This window comes from Hyperolius riggenbachi, chromosome 11, assembly GCF_040937935.1.
Source record: "Hyperolius riggenbachi isolate aHypRig1 chromosome 11, aHypRig1.pri, whole genome shotgun sequence".
Lineage (NCBI taxonomy): Eukaryota > Metazoa > Chordata > Amphibia > Anura > Hyperoliidae > Hyperolius > Hyperolius riggenbachi.
In genome coordinates this window covers 9,894,332-9,912,515 of record NC_090656.1, presented here as the reverse complement: position 1 = coordinate 9,912,515, position 18,184 = coordinate 9,894,332, and the positions used below count along the sequence as shown (strand labels likewise).

Below are 18,184 nucleotides of genomic sequence, written 5' to 3'. Positions count from 1 at the left end.
CCTACGCTGCATGGCGGAGAATGGAGTGTCCTGACATCGGGTATCGGGGAGACCCCGACATTTGTAGAGAGCGGCTAACATGCTTCCGGTGCCATCCTCATTCTAACTTTCTATAGAGATTAGTCTCCCAACTTATAAAATTCTGACAAGGAGACTTGTCAGGCTGAAATATAAAAATGGCAAAAATGGAGCAGTTAAAATAATGGAAAATAAATCAGGGAAGACAAAGTTATGCCAGTTTTCAGCCTAAGTAAGAGGTTTAGTGCTGACTAACTGGGCACTGCCCTTCAACTCTTTCCACTTACCACCAGCACCAGATATGTATGCCACCTAGTGTTACAGTATAAGAGTTAGGACCCCCTTGGAAATAGAAAATGCTGACATGGTGCTAGAGGGAGAGATGGCCACCTGATGGCAAAGATAAGGCTTGCGTATGGAAAAGGACAGTGCAGGAGAAGGGGAGAGAAAGTATGAGAAGTGTAGAGCAGTGCTTGGCACAATCGCTGCTCTCTGGAACTCTTTTTTCCAACTTTTGGCTTAAAGCAGACCTAAACTCTTGCACAGCAACATGGGATAAAAACAAAGCAATCATCATGTATGTTTACAGAGACCAGCTTAATTCTCCCTTATTTGCAAGTAATCAGCAAGTGTAAATCGGCTGTCAGCTGTGTGTGAACTACTGTGCCAAGGGTCTGTGCTAATTATGTAAACACAGGAGGTTAACCCTTTCTGTGCCCCCATGATACCAAGAAATAAACACTGCATGATCTATGTTGGAGTTGTATGTTATAAAGAAATGTTTTTCTTTGAAGGTTATTATGCTGTTACTTATCTTTTAAAGCAGAGAGGAATTTCTGAGTTTAGGTATGCTTTAAAGGTGAACCTGTCAGGTTTACTCCATGCTCGTAAATGGAATTTGCCTTTAAGGTGCAGATACCCCAAAGTGGCAGCAAATACCTGTGTTAGCCTCCAGACTCCTGCCCGTGTGCCTAAACAGCTCGGCAATCTCAGGCCCACACTCATTAGCCAAACATCTGGTAAGACAACGCTTCCTCTGGCAATAGTGGTATTCCCCTTGGCCTTAGGCTAATGTAAGATTGCGCTCAAGATCAGAGGCTTCCTGGACAGACAGAGGATATAGCAGATACCTGCCGCCACCTAGTGGTACATAAATCAGAACTACAGTTAAACAGAGCAAGTAAAAATGTCCACAGCGCTATATAAAGAATTAAGATCTTTATTAATATGAACTTAAAATGTTGCCTTGACCCTAGGCTAATAAAATAGCACCTTCCCCTTTAAACATTAATGACACGCAAATCTCCACTCACACAGTTCACACAATTTCACTGCAGTGAGCATTCATGCAAAAATGTAAAAATTGGGATCCCGGTAAAAGGTCAAAAAACAGGTTATTACCTCCAGTCCATGCACATTCTTCCTTAAAGTATGAATAACCTCACAATGTGAGTCTAGTCCGTGCAGTGAGAAGTTGATTGATTGCACATTTGCCAAAAATGCTTCCTTATTGATATTAGTGGTAGTTCAAGCTCATGCATGCAGTAGTTAGTATAAGTTGATATCGATATAGTATGTATACTACACCAGTCACTCCTTCCGCAAATGGATCCTCTCGTTGCTGCTTTCTCCCCCCTCCGATCCCACTGGCCTTGTGATGTATGGCGGGGAGATCAGCTGGTAGTGCTTGGATATAGATGGCAAATCCGTATGTACGCCGCTGCCGTCCTCTGCAGACGAACGGTCTTACAAGCGGTGATTTCGTTCCACGCTGGTCTGGGCAATCCCACAGTGACGTCACTGATTGCGTAGTTACGTTAGGACACTGACGTTTCGGGAGGTAATGCCTCCCTTCTTCAGAAGGCTCTCAGAGGACGGCAGCGGCGTACATACGGATTTGCCATCTATATCCAAGCACTACCAGCTGATCTCCCCGCAATACATCACAAGGCCAGTGGGATCGGAGGGGGGAGAAAGCAGCAACGAGAGGATCCATTTGCGGAAGGAGTGACTGGTGTAGTATACATACTATATCGATATCAACTTATACTAACTACTGCATGCATGAGCTTGAACTAGCACTAATATCAATAAGGAAGCATTTTTGGCAAATGTGCAATCAATCAACTTCTCACTGCACGGACTAGACTCACATTGTGAGGTTATTCATACTTTAAGGAAGAATGTGCATGGACTGGAGGTAATAACCTGTTTTTTGACCTTTTACCGGGATCCCAATTTTTACATTTTTGCATGAATGCTCACTGCAGTGAAATTGTGTGAACTGTGTGAGTGGAGATTTGCGTGTCATTAATGTTTAAAGGGGAAGGTGCTATTTTATTAGCCTAGGGTCAAGGCAACATTTTAAGTTCATATTAATAAAGATCTTAATTCTTTATATAGCGCTGTGGACATTTTACTTGTAGATTTTATATGAAGGTTTGGAGGATTGCCAAGTCCACTTAGCTGCTGACATTTCCATAGGCGCGGATATCTCTTTTTTATACAAAGTTAAACAGAGCAGCCCAGCCTATAGCCTAGTCATTGTTATCTCAGTTTTGAAAGATTATATTTATACAGAATCAGTTGGGATTGGGCCCTGTTTACTCTTACCACGGTGAGCCAGGTCGGGTACTCTACCCCGATGCATCTCGACGCAGTGGTCATTAACCTCCTTAGCAGTAACCCAGAGTCAGGCTCAGGCTGGAAATCCGCAGCTCAGAGCGGTAACCCCGAGCTGGATCCATAGGAGGTGAGTAATGTGCAGTTCTGCACCAGATCTAGCGGTATAATTTTTAAGGTCTAAAAGCTTGTGCAAAAATTGCACGTCTTTTAGACAAAATCTGGAAGCAATCATACCGCTAGGGAGGTTAAAGTCACTGAGACATGACACAATGTTTGCGGTGAACACGATGCTACGGAAGTACTCTGGGTACCACAGAAGTTAAACCGCGCGACTTTCGTGGTAATCATGGAAGGGCACTGGAAATTGCATGCTATTTTTTTTCTTTGGCCGCTCTGGGGCTATAACCTGCAGTGCGACTTTTCAGTTGCAGTGCAATTTGGAACAATGCACCTCAACAGTTTAAAAGACCCTCAATTTAATTTAACTTAAATATTGGTACATGCACTGATTGAGGTACCCATAGATATGACTGCTTGGTCAGCTGTAACAGCCGATACCAGCTCTGCTGCAAGGAAACCCTCCCAGACTAAGAACTTATTACACCGGGAGAGATGTTTTTGGCTGAGTATCATGAAATTGGCATGCAGCACGACAACACCGCCTGGTAGTGGGTTGAGAAAGAGTCACCACGGCATTGGCACAACTTCAACCAAAGCTTGCCAGCTGAAACTGGGAGAACGAGCTTTGTCTCGGCAGACGTTGCTCTGCAACACCTAAGAGCTGTTCAGCAGATGAGCCATCAGGTCTTGCAGGCCAGCTATGTGCAGAACCTAACTTTGGACATCTTCATGTAAGTCAGGCCTAAAGGGTGGTCCATGAATGTCCAGAACAACTCAGGACTTCAGCTAGGGGTCACTACTCCAGGCTATTAGGGCAGGTTCACACGGGCGGTAAACGTGAAGTTTTGCTATGTTTTCGCCAGCCGATGAAAGTGTTGTTTAAAAGGGATCTACTGCCATTCCATTCAAATGAATAGAAGCATTTTTAAATGATGGTGACAGTTCATTTAACCACTGCAGTAGATCACCGTGGTTTCGTCTTAGACGCTACATGTAGCGTGCAGCGCCGGCTGTGGTTCATAGTTCCGTGCACTGGTTAAACAACCCGCCGCCAGCTGTCCGGGACTTACTGCAAGTTATTATTAGTATTTAAATAGTAAGTTCACATATACTGTACTACCAACGCTGGCCTTTAAAAGGTTAGCCTCTGAGCATTGCTCCATTGCCAACGCTGCTATAGGCCGGGCTGGATTCTCTGCTCAACCTTCACTCTGCGTTCAAACGGGCAACTTCCATTTACAAACCTAAAAATCTAAACAGGATCACTTTGATAACGTTTCCTTTTGAACAGTATGGAGTGTCTTGGAAGTCGTTAATTATGAGCGAATAAAGTGTTTCCAACGTAAATATGGTGCAGTCAGAAGAGATGTTGCTCAGAGCAGTCCTGTAAATAAGATACAATATCTGGATAAATGTTTCCCGTACAGACAGGCCCCATAGTGTCAGCGAAGTGCTATTGTGGTGCCCTCTCCTGGTCCGGCATCCAGGAAGTAAAGTGCATCGTCTGCAGCCCCAGTTCCGGGCTCTGTATTGGGACATTTCCGGCCGTGTCGGGCCTCTTAGTAGAAAAACTTGTAATGAGATCATGGCGAGTACAGATGAGGAATAACAGCAGGGCCAACGCTGAACTATTCCCCAGGAGATCACCACTGAGCACCAAGAGAGAATTACTCCCGAAACACAGATTCCCCAGGTCTAGGTGGCCGGGATTTATTTCCTGTCAGATCTTTACAGCTCTTTAGGCCCCCAAATAGGAGAAGGTCACTCCCTCCTGGTATGGCTGTACTTCTGCTGCCATCTACAATAAGTGTTCCTATAGAGAATGCACTAGAGGGAGCTCTAGATAGTACTTTTAGCATGCAGCAATATCTATGACTTCTCACACAGATGAGAAAGCATTCCACTTTTGTTAAGAGGTATATTCAGTTTACTGCTGCTGCACTGCTCATTTTACAACTTAATTGTTATATAAAAAATGTCTTTCCATTCCTATCCGCAGTCTGCTAGGAGTTTCCAAAACTGGCAGAAAGCTCAAACTGTGTTCTTGCAATCATGGCAACAGTACGCTGTTTGGAATACTGTTACCATGGGACTATTCAGAAACTCCCACCCTACCACAGGAGTAATTACCGTGTGTAGAGCAGGACTATCTTTTAACACCTGATCTGATCCGCTGATTGGCAGCAAAACTTTGGAACTCAGAGCTCTCATGGTCTGTTAAGAAAACTGTAGGAGAGAATCTTGCACACAGCGATGGGCTTTCCAGTCCAGAAGAACTCGAATTTGGAATTCAAATGAATTCAGGTGTAACCACAGGCAGCGGGGAATTAACTTACCCAGAAGTCTTTGGGGACGTCTGCGTTCCATAGGCGCAATGAAAGCCGCTTTCCAAGCCTCACTACCGCGCTTCCTCTTTCAAGCCAGAAGGAGGAAGTGCGATAGTGAGTCATGGAACACCGCTTTCATGATATGTAATGGAACATAGATGTCCCCAAAGACTTCTGGGTAACTTAACTCCCCGATGCCTGAAGTATAATACTTTCTTTTAAAATTCCAAATTCGAGTCCTTCTGGACTGGAAAGCCCATGGCTGCTTGCACACACAGGGGGTCCTAGGCCAGGTCTCCCCTCAGAAGCGAGCAGAGTGTGGCGGCAGAAACCTCATACATTACCGGTCAGCAGTGTTAGCGACACGACGCTTCACTCCTCTCTTGAGCCGTGCAATGCTATAGTGACTCCCTGCGGCTCCCGTATCAGGTCATGTGACGTGCATCAGGTGCCACGAGGAGTTACTACGTACGGCGTAGCTGAAAGGAGGAGGCGCTTCCACTGCCACGCCCGCATCTAGGCCCGCCCAGCCTTCGGTCCCCTTCCCTCCATGAAGCCAGAGGTCACATGGGCAATTATTACATCCCTGAACTCAAGGAAGCCAAAATAAACTTTGCCATCAAGTCACACAATTAAAAGAAAGTGCAATTTTCCTATAAAGGAAACCTTTCATGACGGCTGTTTTCTCCTCACTGAAAACTTACGGGAAAGTCTCGCCTCAAAACAATCTCTGTCCCAGTTAAAGGCCCATCCAAAGGCAAAAACACAGAGCTAAGGTAGCAGTGACTAGTCCCATGCTGCCTTACAGTTCTAACCCTGCAAGTCTGGCCTGATCCTCACTGCACTGAGTTAGGAACATGGAATCCCTTCTATGTGAGGTGCCTGTTCTGAGGCCCTACCTCCCACAGAACATTAGGTGCACCATGCATCAAGTAACTATGGGAACAGAGACCAAAGCAGGTACTGTAGTAGTCCAAGGATACAGAGATGAAAGCTGATAGGTGAAGTTCAGGCCAGGCCTTTCCTGCCTAAAGTCTAACATATGCAGAGGCTCGGATGTGGATGGCAGTGCTGTCACTAGACTTATGAAGTGCAGTTATAAAAAATGTCCCTCTGAGCCCACCCATCCTTAAAGAGAACCCGAGGTGGCATTGCATTATGTTACTGGGGCACAGAGGCTGGTTGGGCACACTAACACCAGCCTCTGTTGCCCCATCGTGTGCCTCAAAGACCCCCCTGCTCGCCGCTATACTCCCCGCAGTGCTGGCGACACGCAGCGCGTCGCCAGCACAATGTTTACCCTAGCGCTGTCTGTCAGCGCCGCTCCCCCGCCTCCTCCGCATCGCCGCTACCCGCCCTCTTTCCTTCCCTCCAATCAGCGGGAGGGAAGGGACACGGGCGGGTAGCGGCGATGCGGAGGAGACGGCGGAGCGGCGCTGACAGACAGCGCTAGGGTAAACATTGTGCTGACGACACGCTACGTGTCGCCAGCACTGCGGGGGTATAGCGGCGAGCAGGGGGGTCTTTGAGGCACACGATGGGGCAACAGAGGCTGGTGTTAGTGTGCCCAACCAGCCTCTGTGCCCCACTAACATAATGCAATGCCACCTCGGGTTCTCTTTAAAGGGAACCTTAACTGGCGAGCAAAAAAAAATTCACTTACCTGGGGGCTTTCCCAAGCCTCCCGCAGCCGTCCGGTGCCCGCGCCGGTCCTTCGGTGCCCTCCGGTCTCCCTCCGCCGCTAAGTTTCGTTTTCGGACGACTGCCAGTCGTCCTCGGGCCACTTCCGCATTCCTCGTCGTAAACTGCAGTAAAGCGCGCCGCATGACGCGTTTGGCGTCATGCACATGACGCGTTCGGCGTCATGCGGACACGCTTTACTGCAGTTTACGACGAGGAGTGCGGAAGAGGCCCGAGGACGACTGGCAGTCGTCCGAAAACGAAACTTAGCGGCGGAGGGAGACCGGAGGGCACCGAAGGACCGGCGCGGGCACCGGACGGCTGCGGGAGGCTTGGGAAAGCCCCCAGGTAAGTGAATTTTTTTTTGCTCGCCAGTTAAGGTTCCCTTTAAGACTCCTCTGCAACCACTCTCCCTTGGTCCACACCTGAACACCAAGGGATCCAAACATCTGAGGCTTCCTTTGCATACTGCCACTGCTCCAGTCTGGCTGCTGGCTCTACTGTACAGTAGAAAGCAGACCTGCTCTCTATTGAAATGAACAGAGAGAATGTCTGCTTTCGACTCAACAGCTCCCTCTAGCAGTGGCAGATGCAAACAAATTAAAGTTTTAAGCTCTGTACGCACAATAGACTGCAGTTGTTCTAAAACGAGCGTTCCCCGATGGTTGGTAAAGACCAAACGAATCAGAGAACGCTTGAATTCAGTGACAGTGCAACGATGGTCAACCAATCGGACTTCAGTAGCAGAAGTGCTAAAAATTAGGCCCAAGATGTGAGTAACTAGCCAGCGCTGACTACTTTGAATGGAGCAGTAATTTTTTATGGTTCGATACCAATAACTTAAAGGTGATTATGGTCCAAACCGATCTGCCAGGACGGAGTGGTCTACAAGGACAATAAACGCAGTCTTTCACCGTCATTGCCACTTATTTTTAATGATTTTTAGATGACCCGTCGTTCCTTTTCATTTTGGGAAGAGGCAGAGGAATGTGTGTACAGAGTTTTAGCTTTTCGGATAACACAATACATGTATCAGTGTGGACAAGGGTGGAGTAGGTTCCCGGGGTCTAGGGTAGGTGGTAGGAGCGTACAGAAGGGCAAGTGAACATTATAAAGTGCAATTATCCTTTCTGTGTGGTGAGTTCTCTCAGTAGATCCCGATGGGGATAATGTATCTATTCCTCCCATGGCACAGCTGTGATGAGTTATAAGCTTGGCTTCACAGCCAGAGCTGGGTCAGGGTCCTCCAGCACCCAAGGCTGAGACACCAAAGTGCGCCCCTCCATCCCTCCCACCCCAGCCGTCACACACTGATTGCTATTACACTAAGAGGCCCCTCCTCCATCCCTCCCACCCCAGCCGTCACACACTGATTGCTATTACACTAAGAGGCCCCTCCTCCATCCCTCCCACCCCAGCCGTCACACACTGATTGCTATTACACTAAGAGGCCCCTCCTCCATCCCTCCCACCCCAGCCGTCACACACTGATTGGTATTACACTAAGAGGCCCCTCCCCATCCCTCCACCCCAGCCGTCACACACTGATTGCTATTACACTAAGAGGCCCCTCCCCATCCCTCCACCCCAGCCGTCACACACTGATTGCTATTACACTAAGAGGCCCCTCCCCATCCCTCCCACCCCAGCCGTCACACACTGATTGCTATCAGAGTAAGAGGCTCTCCAGGGCCCCCAACACCTTAATCTCTAGTCATCTGCCATGTATCCCCTTTTCTTATTTCTCTCTGCTTCAAACACAATAAGGGAATGATAGCTGAGTGAGTTGTACTCCCCCTCCTACACTGGAGCCTCTCTCACCTTTGCCTTGGCCCGCCCCTGTTCACAGCTGAGCCATTTGCACCAGCATAAGCTCTTCTTATAGGAATACTGTATTCTGTGTCCTCTATGGTCTGGCTTCTCAACTTTATACCAACATGCACTTCATTATCAAAGAACAAGGTTACCCAGTAACAAATGAGGAGAACGTTATCTCAATTCTCCTTGATGCACATACACTTGTTAGAAGTCCATAATTCTTTATGAACACTTCCTCATCCTCCCTTATACTTTTGATTATTTCTAATCTCAAAACTTATTATAGAATGAACAGGCTATAATAACTACATCCATAGTCAAGCTAAGTCCCCTCTGGGGAATGCATACCACTTATTGAGAACACAGGTTCTAGAGGAGACACATAGAATTCACACCGATGACAACTGTAGCTCAGCTGTAAAGCCAACGTTCTTAGCATGTCACAGACGGACCAAGGATGAGACCACTTGGAGTACCAAACAAGGATGAGACCACTTGGGGAACCAAACAAGGATGAGACCACTTGGGGAACCAAACAAGGATGAGACCACTTGGGGAACCAAACAAGGATGAGACCACTTGGGGAACCAAACAAGGATGAGACCACTTAGGGAACCAAACAAGGATGTGACCACTTGGGGAACCAAACAAGGATGAGACCACTTGGGGAACCAAACAAGGATGAGACCACTTGGGGAACCAAACAAGGATGAGACCACTTGGGGAACCAAACAAGGATGAGACCACTTGGGGAACCAAACAAGGATGAGACCACTTGGGGAACCAAACAAGGATGAGACCACTTGGGGAACCAAACAAGGATGAGACCACTTGGGGAACCAAACAAGGATGAGACCACTTGGGGAACCAAACAAGGATGTGACCACTTGAGGAACTAAAGAGCTGTGAGAACCTTTCAGGAGGGCTGAATTAGGATTCATTCAAAATCTATTTTGGCTGGAGTGATTTACTCCACAGGTTTCCCCTAGATAAAACTTTTGAAATCACCACTAAATGTGGATGGAAACCTCAGTGCAAAATATAGGAGGGATTCAGAGCAATTACCGAACGTCTCTGTAAATCTGCAGCAATAACTATTTCCTGACTTCAGCGATTGTTCCAATACACTTTGGCCAGGAGCGATATTAAACAGAATTCAAGCTGAAGAACTGTAGAACCCCTTTGCATTCTGTAGAAAAATAAAGTGAAAATATACGTCTAGGAGAGAGTTTTCTCCACGTGACATCTGCAGAGCTTCAGGGGAAATGATGAGTCTTTCTAGATGGTCCATAGGAGAGCGGCGGACATCTTGTGCTTTCCAGGATGGTAGATAGAGGTCACAATCTGGACATGAAGGTCTCTGATTCTGAACAAAACTTCAACCGATGTAATTTCAGTAAGGTGCGGGCTGGGCTCTGCTGGCCTCAGACCTTTCCTGGACTGATGAGGCTGCTCTGGATTCTACAAAGTGGAGGTTGCCAACAAAGATCTCCACAGCAATATGTAGTACTTCTGAATCTCTGTCCCCGTGTTGCCCATCTAGTGGTGAGACCAGTCCCGACTCAGTACCCCATTTCTAGATCCTCCTTCCTGCGTCTCTGAAAGAACAGGGAACTGAAGGGATAGAGCTTGGCTTTGGCCTGAAACCTTTGTCCAGCGATGTCTATTTCGTATTCTCCTCGGTTGATGAATTCAGGAGTGACGGGGTTCTGGCCGTTGATAAAACCCAAGCATACGTGTTTGCCCAGTGTATAGCTATAGGCACTGCTGGTGGTCTTGCCCACAAGCTCTCCGTTGCGGTAGATAGGCTCTCCCCACCAGGGCCACAAGTCCAGGTCTGTGTCGTGGTCCTCCAAGATAAACATGGTGAAGCGTTTGAAGATGCCTTCTTCTCGCTGCTGCAACAAGGCATCCCGGCCGATGAAATCATAGCCCTGCCAAGACATCAGAAAACGATTACAGAACCCAAACAAAACAAAGGACTCGCGTATGCGCAGTAGAACGGATCTATCGGGTTCGGCTATTTCTGCCTTAATCCGAACGGAGAGCCGCTAGTGCGCCCGTGCAGGATCGCATAAGATAAATATTTACCTCACCACAGTTTGGGGGGCTGCAGCAGGAGATTGCCGGGACACCGGAGGACAGGGGGAAGCCTCGTTAGGATGCCTCATTAGGATCCAGAGGCTTCCCCCTCACGAGGCAAGTATCACCCAGAAGGTTTTTTTTTCTAGTTACAGATCCTCTTTAAGTGCCATTCGGCTGCAGTTACATGCAGCTGAATTGTAGCGTTTGATAACACTGCAAGTGTCATGTTTGACATGCGGTGGCATCACTCAGTGGAAAAAAAAATTGTGGCAACCTCCATGCTCAGAAAAAACTCCATGGGAGGGGATTGCCTGTCTACTGCCCGTACCGAGCGCTAACTAGTGCCAGGTCGCCAGACGAGAGCAGTTCACAGGCGGTGAATTTACCGCCTTCAGCTACTCATGGAAAAGAGGCCTTAAAGACAACCTGTAACAAAGAAAACCTCCCCTGGGGGGTACTCAACCCAGGTGGGAGAAGCCTCCGGATCCTACTGAGGCTTCCCCCGCCCTCTTCGGTCCCACAGCGGCGGCGAAAATCCTCCCGGAGCGGCGGCGATTGCAATATTTACCTCTCCAGCGCAAGCGCAGTATCGGCTCTCCGCACGGAGATAGGCGAAAATTGCCGCTCTACTGCATGGGTCTCCTGTGCCTGCGCAGTAGAGCGGACTGGACGGAGATCGGCTATTTTCACCTATCTCCGTGCGGAGAGCCGCAACAGCGCCCCCGCTGGAGCCAAGAGAGGTATAGAAATCAGTGCTGATCAGGCTTGTCGAGGGAGGACTCCGGGAGAGCCAGCGCTGGACTGCCTGCAGCTACAGGAGTGGGGAAAGCCTCATTGGGACCCTAAGGCTTCCTGCTCCCAAGGTGAGTACCCCCCAGGGGAACTTTTTTTGTTACAGGTTATCTTTAAGTATAGTTACTGCTGGGGTATGGTGTGATATGATACATATCATGTGACCTGACTTTAGGAAAAAACAATGCATCATTCGGTTGGGCGCATACCTTGTCCAGCTTGACCCGGAACTCTCGCCCACATTCCAGTGGAGTAGTAAAGGCATCCAGATCCTGACCCCAGAAGGCAAAGAACTTCTCGATCCGCAGACTCCTCAGTGCGTAGTAGCCAGCATTCCGGATTCCATACTTCTGTCCTACGCTGATTATCTCATTATATACATGCAATGCGTACTGTACAGGAGAGACAATAGCTGAAGGATTAGTGATTACAGCCGCCTGTCTGGCGATAGGATTTAGCTGTGTTGCGTCTAGTTCTGCTGATGGTGCGACCACAAACACCAGGGCAATCCTACTGAATACTCTATAGATTTTTACCTGAAACAATCACATTAGGGGAGGAAAATCCACCCTGTTCAGTTACCCTTAAGGCCCATACACACCTCGGATTTTTGCGAACGACCCGTTGTTTGAACGTTTCGTCGTTCGCACGTCAAATCCGGCGTGTGTACAGACTATCGTTCGGGTAATAAGACTGGTTTTCTTATCACCCGAACGATAGTCTGTACACACGCTGGATTTGATGTGCGAACGACGGAACGTTCAAACGACGGGTCGTTCGCAAAAATCCGACGTGTGTATGGGTCTTTAGAAAACCTTCACCTGCTTATCAGCTTCTGCAGCTAATAGTAGCTGTAATTGTGTAAAGGTGGCCATACACTGGTTGATTTTTTTCCATCGATATCTGGGCAATTCCGATCATTTGATTGAAATTACTAGAAATCCTAGCAGCAAATGATTCCTGTTACATTTTCAGTTAAAATAAATCAAAATAGTCGGTCGTGCTGGATGGAAGGTTTTGCTCGATTGGCGGAGGGTCTATAGTGTGCGTCGCTAGCGGGATTAGATCTCACTACAACCGCCACAGTGGCAGAAGTTACTCCCACTTGTCCTCCAGGAGCGTCTTCTCTCCACCGCCGGGCTCTCCTTCCTGTCTCCTCTATCCCCGGGCCTGTGTCATGTCACAAACACTAGATGCCTCTAGTAGTCACGTAAGTGCCTGTAAGTATTGGTCCTCTAGAGCCTAGGTTCTCAACATGTAGTACACGTACCCCACATACCCTGATGGTTCCAGGGTGTACTCAGGCTTGATATACTTAAAGCGGACCAAAACCAAACATTTTTTTGATTCAAAATATTTAGTTGCACCACTCTGACACATACAAAGATAAATAAACACTCCTTCAAGCCTATGAGCATTTCAGTGCATGCTTTTCTCCCTTCTCTTTTCATAACTAGGGTTATACAGGTGGCAGCCATTAGCAACTCCTCCATTGCCGGACACCACCTACTCCACCAGTCTGCCGGATTCTGTCCCGGCAATATGAAAGGAAGGGAGGAGTTCCTCCAATAAATGTAAAATATTTTATATTTGTCATTATGCAGCTGAAAAAAGGCCGCTATTTATTATTATAATTTAGAAAATAGATTTTAATTCTGAAATCTTGTATTTTTAATTTGGGTCCAATTTAACCAAAAATAACAAATTCAAAGCTATTGAAACTACAACAAATTAGTGTTTTAGCTAATTAAAAGCAACAGTTAATGCTTGAAAATTGTTTAGAATATTTGTCAAGGTGTACTTGTGATAATGTTTACTATGCTAGGCAGACGCGTATCTACAAGGGTGCAGGCATGGCTAGTGCTATGGGCGCCAAGGCACCCATGGGCGCCATGCCTGCTAGTCCTGGTCCGCGGCAAAATTGCCTTCCTACATTCTCTATTTACTACAGCGGGCCGGGCAGCAGCTGTGTCACTGCAGCGGCCGCTATCCCTCAGACACACTCTCCGCCCTCCTCTCACCTCCTGCCTATCAGTGGGGTGGAGGGGCGGTGAAAGCACAGGAAGCGTCACACACAGGCAGAGTTATGGAGAGAATGTGTGGCTCACCCACTGCGCCCAGTAAGTAATCATCTCCCCGGCTAAGGGGCTCTTCTCCTCCTCCTCATGTCTCATAGCAGCTCTCTCCCCATGTGCTTCAGCCTCTGCAGTCTCGTGGTTCAGACTCAGAGCACACACAGAGGAAAGTTCGGAGCAGCTTTAGCAGGGGCTGGAGAGTAGCGACAGCCTTGCAATGCATATAGATGAATCGAGTAGAAGCAGAATCCCTGCCGTGCCCGGTCACCTCTCTTTGCAGCTGCTACCCTTCTCCCCATTACACTGCAGGAGAGAGCATTACACATCTCCATGATCGAGCTGTCCCTGGACGTCAGTGTTTTCCCAAACCTGCAGTGTGATGTGCAGGACAGGTTACAGGAGCTGTGAAAGGGTTACATTCCTTATATCTAAAGTTCATATAGTAATTGCTCCTACAACTTGCAATCCTCTCTTTTTTTTCTGCATAGTCTGTTTCTCACTCAGGAACATACACACTCACACTTCACACACGCTCTCTCTCCCTGTCTCTCTCTTTCCTCTGTCTGTTTCTCTTTCCTCTGTTTCTCTCTCTCTGTCTCCCTCTCTATTTCCCTCTTTCTCTTTCCTCTGTCTCTCTCTCTCGGTCTCCCTCTCTCTTTTTCCTCTGTCTGTCTCTCTCCCTCTTTCTCCCTCTCTCTGTCTCTCCCTCTGTCTCGCTCTCTCTCCCTGTCTCTCTCTCTCTCTCTCTCCCTGTCTCTCTCTCTCACTCTCTCTCTCTCTTTCCTCTGTCCCTCCGTCTGTCTCTGTCCCTCTGTCTGTCTCTGTCCCTCTGTCTGTCTCTGTCCCTCTGTCTGTCTCTGTCCCTCTGTCTGTCTCTGTCCCTCTGTCTGTCTCTCTCTCTCTCTGTCTCCCTCTCTCTCTGTCTCCCTCTCTCTCTTTCCTCTGTCTCTCTCCCTCTGTCTCTCTCTGTCTCCCTCTCTCTCTTTCCTCTGTCTGTCTGTCTCTCTCTTCCCCCCCCTCTCCCTCTCTCTTCTCCCTCTGTCTCTCTTTCCTCTGTCTATCTCTCTCTCTCTCCTCTGTCTGTCTGTCTCTCTCTCCTCTGTCTCCCTCTCTCTCTCTTTCCCTCTCTCTTTCCTCTCTCTCTCTCTCTTTCCTCTCTCTCTCCTTCCTCTCCTCTATCTCTCTCTCTCCCCTCTCTCTCTCTCTTTCCTCTCTCTCTCCCCCTCCTTCTCTCTCTCTCTCTCTTTTTCCCTTCATAGCTCACTCACACTATCCCTCACACACACTTTTTTTCTCTTTCCCATTTTTTCTCTCACACACTGTCCCTCAAAGACATTTGATCTCCTTCCCTGACACTCAGTTTCATTACTAAAATCCGCCCCTGGTAGCACTGCACACCCATAGCACCCAGCATAGAATCCTACCTAGTAGCTTTACAGGGGAAGAATGCTCTGATCAGAGGGGGGGGGGCGCAGTTTCAGTGTTTGCCATAGGCACCATATTACTCAGATACGCCTCTGATGCTAGGGGGTACTTGGTGAGTACGGGGGTTTTATAAGGGGTACAATAAAATGTTGAGAAACACTGATCTAGAGTCTAGTGTTTGTCATGTGACATAGACCCAGGGAGAAAAGAGACAGGAAGGAAAGCCCGACAGTGGAGAGAAGACACGCCCGGAGGACAGGTGATTTGCTAAACGCTCTGCACGGACCGTGGGGAAACTGGGAGACCCGGCAGGCAGTGCGCACAGATTTCATGCTAAAATCTATTGACAATCTGTGTATGCATGGAGGGATTCAATCAGATAGATCCCTTCCTGATCAGATAATGATTTGAGCGAGATCTATCTGATGGCCGCATTGACCAGTGTATGGCCACTTTTACAACGCTGGGTTGTAGTGATACTTCAGCTTCACCAGTGACAGGTCACCGCCACTCACCTCGATGGGAATGTAGAGCGTAAATCCCGGCTCCCCGGTGTGAGTCATACTCATGACGCGGATCCCGTTGGCGTAGCCCACGCTCATCTCCTGTATTGGATCAGACAGCAGGCAGTCAGGGCAAAGCCGCAGAGATTTCTATAGCAGAAGATTCATGCCTAACCTTCTCACCTTACAGAACATCGATGGGAAATGATCAGGCGTCATGGGAGCATAGGACAGCTCAGAGAGGACGTCCATGGCACGGGGACCAATCAGATTCAGAGCTGCAAAACAAGAGCCAATGAGAGAATCCCTGACCTCATTAACCCCCATGTCCCACCAGACTAGGCATAACAGAGATGACAGGTCCTCTCCTCCGTACCTGTGTACTTCCAGGTGACATCTTCTAGGACCAGATCGCTGTCACTGGGCATGTGCTGCTTCAGCCAGGACCAGCAATGTACCTGCTGATCTGTAGGCGAGATCATGAAGAAGCTGCAAGACAAGAAAACGCCTGGTCACATGACTGGAGTGAACTTCTTAGATAGCACTCCTCACTTGCTACTGTCGTGAAGGGTCTAGTCCAGTGGTTCTCAAACTAAGGCCCGCGGGCCGAATGCGGCCCCCTGATGCCTTTTTTACCGGCCCGACGAGGGTACAGGACGGCTGCCAGGGGCTGTAAGTAGCCCCAGGTAAGTGGATCTCTTTTTTTTTTTTTTTTTTTTAACAGCTTGGATGTTTCCTTTAATGAATTCAATGTGTAGTACGAATAATGAATAGAACATTTGTAGCAAAGAAAATGGTCTCATATTTTTATTTTCAGTTATACAGCTTTTATTTTTAGAACATTGCATCATTCTCTAAAATTTGCAATTTACACACTAAACTCAGTGTTGTAAATGATTTTACAGAGCAGAGCTAATGACCTTTTCAACTTTCCTCTGTTGTAAAACTTAAAGAGTAACTGTTAGCCCCAAAAATGAAATTTAAATCTCTATTGCAATGTTTTATTTACTTTGTAAGGGAGCCAAAAAGGCAATGCAGAAGTTAAAAAGCAATCTAATTTTTTTACTATGTAGCCTTTTCCCCAGGACGCAAAGCCGCATAACAGATACTGCTGTCTGCCCGACCCCCCTCCCCCACCCCAGGAGCCGATATATTCTCACCCCAAACAGCTGACACGGAGAGGGAGCGGAGTACATCTACACACTTCCAGCGCCGCCACCGCAGAGCAGCCGCCGCCGAGCATCTCTCTCCTGCTCGTGATTCTCTCACATGTGACTCGGCGGGGGCTGCTCTGCGGTGGCGGCGCTGGAAGTGTGTAGATGTACTCCGCTCCCTCTCCGTGTCAGCTGTTTGGGGTGAGAATATATCGGCACCTGGTCCTGGGGGGGGGGAGGGGGGTCGGGCAGACAGCAGTATCTGTTATGCGGCTTTGCGTCCTGGGGAAAAGGCTACATAGTAAAAAAATTAGATTGCTTTTTAACTTCTGCATTGCCTTTTTGGCTCCCTTACAAAGTAAATAAAACATTGCAATAGAGATTTAAATTTCATTTTTGGGGCTAACAGTTACTCTTTAAACAAACAAGAAACAGTGAGAGACAGTTGAGATAAAAGCTTCAGAAGACAGAGCTTTCTTCAATGCAGTGCTCAGTGAAGCTCTCTTGCATAGATAACAACTGAAGTTTCTTAACTCTTCTGTACTGGAAACAATATTAGACTCCTATCTTTGCTGCTAATGTTCTATTTCTTAGCGGTACTACACATACAGATTATATCATAAGTTCATTTTCACTTCAGATTCCCTTTAAACTCAAAAGCAACAAGATCAAAGGAAGGTTCTGCACACAGGCATATTAACGAACTGTGCAAGTTTATCGTCCCATCACACACAGCTTAGGACATCTGACCGTTACAACTGATAATCGTTTGGGGGCCAATCGGGTCCCCTTTGTCAAGGCATAGGGCAGACAAACATGTACGTTTCTCTGCCCTGTGCCTTGGCAAAGGGGACGCGATTGGTCCCGAAACGATCGTCTGTTGTACTGGCAGTGGAGAAGACACTCATTTAATGTTTAAACCAAAACACATATTTTGCCATTTCATGTCCCCTAAATTCAACATGGCAGCAGCAAGCTAGTTCACCTCAGTAAAGATGGCATCAACCCTGAACACAAACATGAGAAGTAGGGATTTCAATGTAAACAAATGACCTTGTCCATGAAAGACAGCTTTCTGGTAAACAGAGCCTGAGGCATTCTCTCTGCATACCGCAGTGCACAGCAGGCAGCTCATACAGCATATACACACTCCAGGCACAGAAACAGGAGGATGCAGTATCACCCAGTATAATCAGGCTCCACCCCGGTCTTTCACTACATGTAAATGTTTTCATTGGAGCCAGTCATTGCTGCCCAGAGGCTGCTCTATTCAGTTCCTATGGTATGCGGGTCTTATTACAGCTACTACTAACATACCTTTTAGAATGAAAAGTCTCAAAAGAACTGTGCTGTAGTTTTAGATAATCTGATTGACTTTGTGAATAAATGCCCCATGTGAACAGAAAGGTTCCCCATACATCGATCGAATTTGCGGGCCGATCGACCAACTTTTATCTGATCACACGGAAATGTGAGAATACGCATACATACTTTGGGGCGGTGTCTGATATAGGGCTAAAGAGGTCATACGCCATTTAGTATTTTTCATAATGCTCTATGTT

At 47.6% G+C, this 18,184-nt stretch overlaps 1 protein-coding gene across 3 annotated transcripts in view; it reads right to left on the bottom strand.

The window, feature by feature from the left end:
* Window positions 1–8,427: 8,427 nt before the first annotated feature.
* PDPR (pyruvate dehydrogenase phosphatase regulatory subunit) overlaps window positions 8,428–18,184 on the bottom strand; it is a 71,813-nt gene continuing 62,056 nt past the window's right edge. For all 3 annotated transcript variants that reach the window (XM_068259955.1, XM_068259956.1, XM_068259954.1), the window contains exons 14-18: window positions 15,845–15,957; window positions 15,652–15,746; window positions 15,481–15,570; window positions 11,675–11,857; window positions 8,428–10,522 (exon numbers count right to left, since the gene is read on the bottom strand). In XM_068259955.1, coding sequence (XP_068116056.1) covers window positions 10,151–10,522; window positions 11,675–11,857; window positions 15,481–15,570; window positions 15,652–15,746; window positions 15,845–15,957 — 853 coding nt within the window. In that variant the 3' untranslated portion in view covers window positions 8,428–10,150. The remainder of the gene's footprint in view (window positions 10,523–11,674; window positions 11,858–15,480; window positions 15,571–15,651; window positions 15,747–15,844; window positions 15,958–18,184) is intronic.